At 45.1% G+C, this 7,512-nt stretch overlaps 1 protein-coding gene across 1 annotated transcript; it reads right to left on the reverse strand.

The window, feature by feature from the left end:
- Positions 1-256: 256 nt before the first annotated feature.
- On the reverse strand, positions 257-4,737 carry LOC147436872 (uncharacterized). The gene is made up of 5 exons (XM_086486266.1): positions 4,259-4,737; positions 4,086-4,119; positions 3,925-4,011; positions 2,263-3,692; positions 257-1,922 (listed from the first exon to the last, which is right to left on the reverse strand). The coding sequence occupies exons 1-5, from the start codon at positions 4,723-4,725 to the stop codon at positions 455-457; spliced, it is 3,486 nt and encodes a 1,161-aa protein (XP_086342392.1). The 5' UTR covers positions 4,726-4,737; the 3' UTR covers positions 257-454.
- Positions 4,738-7,512: the final 2,775 nt, after the last annotated feature.

Consider the following 7,512-nt stretch of genomic DNA (forward strand, 5'->3'; position numbering starts at 1 on the left):
AGTTGTGGCTTGTCAATGGAGGAGTCACACACATAGGCTAAGTGTCCTTTCAGAGCACATGAATCCATATCATCTCCGCGGACATGTGACATTTGAGAAGAGATATTTGAAAAGCAAATAAGCTAGTGAAGCTCCACCATTGAAACAAAATGTTTGAATCTCTCTCTCTCTCTCTCTCTCTCTCTCTCTCTCTCTCTCTCTGTGTCAGATTCCTATGCTGATTGAATTATTATGTGCCAGAGTAATATCCACTTGATGCAATGAATGTCAAAGCATGTGTGCCTAATGCATGTCTTTTTTTTACAATGATGATGAAGCTGATCACAACTCTATTTCAGATCAATTTTCTTGGAAACTATGTTCAATGAAGGCATATAAACATGATGGCTTGTGGCTTTGCGGCATCGTACACATCTGTTGCAGCAAATTTAGCGGGATAAAACCATTGTAATACCTACAGCAAATCCTCACTATTTCCTGGAGTCTTGATGAGCTCGAGTATCTGCACCACCTCTGTCATGGAAGGCCTGTTGGAGGGCACTTGGGATGTGCAAATCAAGCCAAGCTTAATCACAGGAAGAACTTCCTCATCCACATAATCGTGTAGATTCGCATCGATGCAGATCATGGGGTTGCCCTCGTCCAATAAGGACCGCACATAATCACACAAAATGACCACATCATCCTCCATGTATTCCACTGGCCTTCTCCCTGTTACAAGCTCCAGAAGCATGATGCCATAGCCATAAACATCGCATTTTTCGTTGATCCTAGAGCTCTGGCAGGCAAACTCGGGTGCCATGTATCCCAGCGCGCTCTGAAATTTGCTGCTCATGAGATACCTGTCCAGCATGGGGAGCAAGTTGGCGAGCCCGAAATCGGCAATCTTCGGACTGCAGCCTTCATCCAGTAGCACATTGCTAGATTTCATGTTATAATGGATAATTTGAGGGTGGCAAGAATGGTGGAGATGCGCCAAACCACGAGCGGTGCCCAGTGCGATTTTGAATCTGGTTGGCCAGCTTAGGGGCGCCTCCACGCGGGACTTCTCATGCAGCCGGCTGTAAAGATTACCATTAGGGATGAAGTCATAGATGAGAAGTTGAAGTTGAGGGGTCCAGTAGTACCCCTGCAACGCAAGTAAGTTTCTATGCTTGATTTGCCCAAGAAATTGAATCTCCTTCTCAAAGTCATACTGGGATTTCGCTAGGCTGGACACCATGAGTTTCTTAATGGCCACCGTTCTTCCATCTGCGAGAACGGCTTTATAGACAGTCCCAAACCCACCCCTGCCCAGCTCACTATCTTTATTGAGCAATGCATGGGCACTTGTCACCCACTCCTCCGCCCTTGGGTCAGAGCTCTTGGAGAACATCACAAGCTTTCCTGATGGGACATCCGATCCTGCTGATGGTGAATAGCTTTCCAATATGGGCGCATCTGATGACCTTGACAGAGATTGAGAATACACATTTAAAATGAGGACTACAATGACACCAGCAGATATGGCAGCAGCCGCAGCTATGGCTAGAATTGCTGAGGCACTCAACACAATATGTTTGTGTCCACGTGCTGCTCCAAGAGGGTTTACTGGCTCGATTGGGTTCGCATCGCTGGAATTGGGATTGAGCACGATGGGTTTTGGCATGACATTTGGGCAGCTGACCTCAACATTGGCACCACAGAGGTTAATGTTACCTATGAAAGCAGACTTGTTGAATTTAATGAAGTTACCATCATCTGGAACGGGTCCTTCCAGCTGGTTATAAGAAACATTGAACAGTACAAGCTTTTGCAATTGTCCCAGCTCCATCGGAATGACGCCAGAGATGTTGTTGTTTGAAAGATCCAAGGCCTCAAGGTTGGTGAGATTTCCAAACTCAGGGGGAATGCTTCCAAGAAGGTAATTTTCAGACAGATTACTGCAATCAAGAAGGGCATTTACTGATCAGCCGCCATTGTAGGTCTGACAAGTTTATAACGCAGAAAATCTGTTGACATGCAAGCCATTTCCGCCACCATGCATACATAAAGCTCAAAGAGCCTGCTTTCCTTCACACAGGGCAAATGTATTAAGAACATTCATAGCCATGATGCTGGGAAAATTCTACAAGGTACATTGGCATCACAAGCAAAATCTAGTCAATTCTAAACACCTCAAAAATCCATTATGTCGTCAAAGATACAGACGCAACACAGTGCTAAAATGACTCGAAATGAGAAATGCAAGCACTGCTTCAAAAACAAAAAGAACATGCTTACATGTCTGTCAAGAAGGAGCAGTTGGCCACTTCGGGAGGAATCGAGCCGCTAAGCTTGTTGTCATTCAGTAACAGAACTGAGAGCTCCTCTGCATTTCCGATGCTTGAAGGAATGTTTCCTGCCAGTTGATTGTAACTCATGTCGAGCACCACCAGAGCACTGCCCCCATGAAAAACTGGAATGTTGCCAGAAAAGAGGTTGTGAGAAGCATTGAGATACTCCATCTTTTCACATGAAGCTAGATGTTGCAAAGATCCATGGAATTGGTTCTTTGACAGATCCAAGTGCTGAAGGGAGGCACGCTGCATATTGCTTGCATCAGGAAGCTGTCCACTTAGCTGATTGTTTGACAGCTTCAAAAATGTGAGGCTGGACATCACCGAGTCCGGTAATGGGCCAGTAAAGTTGTTTGAACTCAAGTCCAAGTAATTGAGCTCTACACATCCAGACAGGCTGGTTGGAATTTCTCCATTTAGGCTGTTATGAGCGAAATGCAGCGTGTGCACCTCCTTCAACAAACCTATGGTGGAAGGGATCTGCCCATACAGAATATTGAAGGACAGATTTAGCTCATTCAATGAGGTTAAGCTCTGAAGCCAAGAGGGGAGGGTGCCTGAAATGAAGTTAGTGGCCAAGTTGAGTGTAGAAACAGACTCCAGTCTTTGCATGGAGTCAGGAAGGCTACCTGTGAGAAAGTTGTTGCTTAAATCGACATACTCGAGCAACGCACTGTCGCCGATATCTGCTGGAATTGGCCCCGAAAACTCATTATTCTGCAGTCTCACATCCACCATATATAGCTGGAATGTAGGCAATGGGCCAGATAGAGAATTGTGCGAAAGGTCCATGCTGGAGAGCTCTGTGAGTGCTTGTAGGCTTGCCGGTACTGCGTTTGTGAGGCTGTTGAATGAGAGGTTAAGGACTCTTAAACTAGTGCAAGAGCCGAGCGAATCCGGTATGGTTCCCTGCAGAAAATTGCTTGCTAAGGATAGGTAGTGGAGGGATTCACACTTCGCAAAAAGCTCCTCTGGGATAGCCTCTGACAGAACATTGCCTGATAAATCAAGCGACTTGAGAGCCGTCAAGTTCCCCAATGCAGGAAAAATGGATCCCGAAAGCACATTGTGGCTAAGATCCAATTTTCTGAGCTGCTGAAGCTGTGAAAGCTCCAACGGGATGGAGCCTGTGATATTGTTGTTGGCAAGAGAAAGTGTCTGCAGGTAAGAAAGCTTCTCAAGACCTCTGCCTATGTGCCCAGAGAGGGACAACTCGTGTAGCTGGACCGTAACAACCCGCCCATTCTGCGAATCACATGCTATGCCTGTCCAATTGCAAGGGCTGTTGTCGTCCTCCGACCATGAGCGCAATGCATTGGTTGGGTCGACCAAGTCGGCTTTCAACACGATGAGGCCCAGCACATCATCATTGAGCTGAAAGAAGGATTCTGAAGGTCGGGGAAGCCCAATGACAATGCACACTAGAATGATTAGCACATACGTGTCACATTTATGGCCCATATTAACTGCCCTTTTCATAGCCATCATCATCCCCACCACCACCACCTCAGAGCTACATTTCTTATGCAATTGAGGAGAAAAAGTTTGATCTCACTCATGATTTGCCCATTAAGGTGCTCTGCTTTGCAAAGTCTCAGAATTGTACCTGATTGTGCTTGATTCTAACTACGCAGTGAAGCAAATTAGCCACCAGGAAGTTCGGTTCTGAGTAAAATTCAGCTGCCAAGACGCTCTTTTGAAGCAAGAACTGGCGCAATGCTGGTAATGTGGCTGCGAGAGAAGGGTATGTGGAAGGAGAGAGGCCACGTGCATGCAGTTATGGACGAGCTCTGAGCTTCTTCTGCAAGGAAAGAGAGGTACAAGAATGATAATATGCGCACGCTGTGAACAAAGAGTTGTTGGTAACAAGAAGATGAAAAATGAATGGGCACGTCATGTTGTACACATGAGGGGGGGGAAACAGAGAGCTAGAGACTTACAAATTTCCATCGCTGCTCTCCTCACGAGCTCTTTGCTTTGGACTTACGACTGACATATGCCTATTGGCTTTCTCAACTCTCAGTAGCCGATTACCAGCTTGCAAGGTCAGGGGCAGGTACGTCGTCCTATGTGGCACCAGGAACACGTGGACGCTTGCGAAGAACGTTACAACACCTAAGACTTTGTGCCACGTTGATGGACAGCAGTGATATTGCCAGGCTTGGGGCAAAACTCGTGCTCTCCGGCAGTGGACCACGTAGAGAACGACCCTGTGACGTGGTTTTCTGAGTCGCAGGCGAGGGGCAAGGTCGTGGGCACCATTCAAACTGAAAAGATGGCTGTCAAGAGGCAGCAGCAGAACATACAAGTCAGCAACTAAAACGCTCGTTGTCTGACGTGTAGTGGCTGACATGGCGGGGTCTTGTACGTCACCGTTTTGGCCGTGACAGCTGGACTTTTTTGACATGTATGTATTTCATTGCAAAGGCTGCCACATGCGAGGGTGCTCTCAGCTCTGGGAGCCGCTTTTGTTGGGGAGTGTGTGTGTTTGTGTGTGTAGAGGAATAAACAGTTATTGACCTTAGGCGAGTGTACTTCATGTGTATGGGGTAAGTAAAGTTCGGTAAAAGGTTCCCATTTTCCCTCCTCTCCTTGGAGCGTTTCTAGCTTTGTCATATTCTCCACCCCACAGGCTTTACCAGCTTAGGTGGTGAGCACTCACCTCCCCTTCCAATCTAGAGTCTGCTCACATGCTGCCAACTCATACCCACGCTCCGTCTCCTCACAACGATATGTGCACACTAATCTACATTGTTTCTGAGTAATGTTGAGGTCTTAGAGTAGTAGTTAAGGACCCCATTCATGATTGTTTCCCCCTGAGATTACCGATCCTGCTCATTTTGACGTCATCTTCAATTACTGATCATGTTGCAAAGTAGAAAAACCCTAGCCATGGTGCCTAGCTATCGCAATGCTAAGGCCATGAGCCTCTAGGAGGATTGTTGCCCTTGCTTGTGAGCTTCCTCAATGCCCAGCTACTTGAATGCTCAACTGCCTCATATCGCCTCCTCACAAGATGGGACTAGTAAACATTAACTCTCTTGTAGCCATGTTGTCTCAAGACTCTTTCCCTTCCCCCGAGACGTCCTTTTCACTCAACCCACGCTCGTTTTGTCCTCTCTTCTCATCAAGAAACAAGAAGGGAATTATGAGCTCCATCAATGGTGGGCTAATTCATTGGTCCTTGACCCTAGCTTGAGGCCCTTAAGGCATGTATGAACGAGGTATGAACATCAAATGGGTGCAGAGTAGCGTTGAGATGAGAACTCTCAATTGATCTCCAACAACGTCGACACTTTTTTTGTCACATTGTAGGAAATGGTGGAGTGGTAGATTTTTCACAACACTCCTATTTGGACGCCAAAGTTCTCTTGTGATCTCAAGGCTATTGTTGGTGCTCCCCAACCTCCCCTCTCAATATCATGCCTTCATCAAGGCCATCCTTAGCCCCCCTTAGCAAGGTACCAGGAGTGAGGCTTCGTCAATGTTCGAGCTGAGAGAGAGAGAGAGAGAGAGAGAGAGAGAGAGAGAGAGAGAGAGAGATGGGGGTTTCCAAACCTCACTCTGTTTTATTCTAGATATCGCAAGAACCACACACATACATACTGTGGGACGGAGTCGACATGACTAGTGCATGGAGACTATAAGAGGTTGTCAACATCTTGGAAAACACACTCAATCTCTATCCACTTTGTGTAGCAGATACAATTGACGGGCACCCTCCTAGCCGACCACACCACCTCAATGCCCAAAAATTTTATGTACTTCATAGTATTTTCCCGAGAAGCCTTGTAAGTTGGCCACTAGGCCATATGAAAAGCCTTGGATATAGTTCTCAAAATCTCTAGTTTGAACATTGTAACATTATCCAATATTTTTAAAGAGCTTTGTATGTATGAATGTGAGAAGCAACTCAACAACACATTGTAATTGATCTTTCTCTTGCTGTGGTAATCCTAATTCACTTTCGAGGATTGCATTGTGTTCATTGTCTCTTGCTCTTTCATTTAAGTATAATCATTCTTAGTTTTGTTGTGGTTCGTGATTACCTATTCATGAGATAAATTTGCAGTTTTGAGTGCAAAAATGATTGTTTTTTGACATTTGACCATAGGAGAGTATTCCTAGACCATAGGGCGACCTATTTGGATTGTTCTATTGCAGTTTCCAGGATTTGGACCATGATGGGTTGGGATTTTGATACCATGCCGGATGACCTCCAGACTTTGTAGGATAGTGCCCCTAAGACTATTATAGCTCCTCCTAAAGTTTCATTGCATTCCGAGTTCATTTGGTCGACAAAATTGCATGATGACCTAGAGTGGTGAGACAGGACATAGGCAGATTTTCCAGATTAGAGAGTGATAGTTTGATAGTGTTGATGATGACTTGGTTCACTAGGTTCACTTCTTGAGGTTGACACCCTCAAAGGGTCTCCGTGCCACATCCGAGTCACTTCCATGAGTATTGACATTATGTTAATGCCAGACAACTATGCTCTAGACGTCCGATCGCCATGACCTGCTAACATTGGCAGCATTTCCACGGATATGATCCTTAGGTGGTGAGTGACCTAGTTGTATTTGTAGCCGTCTTTTCCAAAGATTTGGTTATCCTTTTGGCTTACACCTTAGCATTGAAGCATCTAGACTCGGAGTTTAGTGCTTAGTAGAGGCTAGATTGTTTTGTTTGTAGATTCATTTCAGTACCTAAGAGTAAGGTAAGTAGCCTACTATCATCAAATTTGGGCTGAAAGTTTAGGGCAAAAACTATCGAAAACCATATTTTGGAAAAAGAGACCATAACTCTGAAAATTTAAAAAATTGATGGTCAGAGCATAAAAGCTGATCAAATCCCAAAAATTTGGTGCAAAAGGGGATCACCAACTCACAGCCTGTCTCACAGGAAGGTAGACTATTGGAAATATAAGTAACCACCAAGCCAAATTCCAAGTGCAGATCTGATGGAACATGGATTGTAATCCATGTTCCATCTCTGAGTTTTTAGACAGACACTATACTAGCATGTAGTAGAGATAATTGTCAGCAATATTTACAAAAGCAAGGAAGCCAAAAGAGTTCAAAAGGTGGGTCAAAAGGGGCAAAAATACTTTAAGAAGAAAAACCACCAAGCAAACTTAGAGTTTGATTTTTGATTGACCTAAACTAGGTCAAATCACACAAAAAACATACAT

The sequence above is a fragment of the Adiantum capillus-veneris genome, chromosome 17 (assembly GCF_014529385.1).
Source record: "Adiantum capillus-veneris isolate H3 chromosome 17, ASM1452938v2, whole genome shotgun sequence".
In the NCBI taxonomy this organism is placed as follows: domain Eukaryota; kingdom Viridiplantae; phylum Streptophyta; class Polypodiopsida; order Polypodiales; family Pteridaceae; genus Adiantum; species Adiantum capillus-veneris.

What these genes read in the sequence shown, in the direction of transcription:
- LOC147436872 (XM_086486266.1), bottom strand. Translation starts at nt 4,725, where the DNA reads ATGTCAAAAAAGTCCAGCTGTCACGGCCAAAACGGTGACGTACAAGAC. An exon ending in TTAGAATCAAGCACAATCAG is followed by an intron (nt 3,693 to 3,924) that starts GTACAATTCTGA and finishes TCCTTCTTTCAG; the next exon opens with CTCAATGATGATGTGCTGGG. An exon ending in TGCTCCTTCTTGACAGACAT is followed by an intron (nt 1,923 to 2,262) that starts GTAAGCATGTTC and finishes TCTTGATTGCAG; the next exon opens with TAATCTGTCTGAAAATTACC.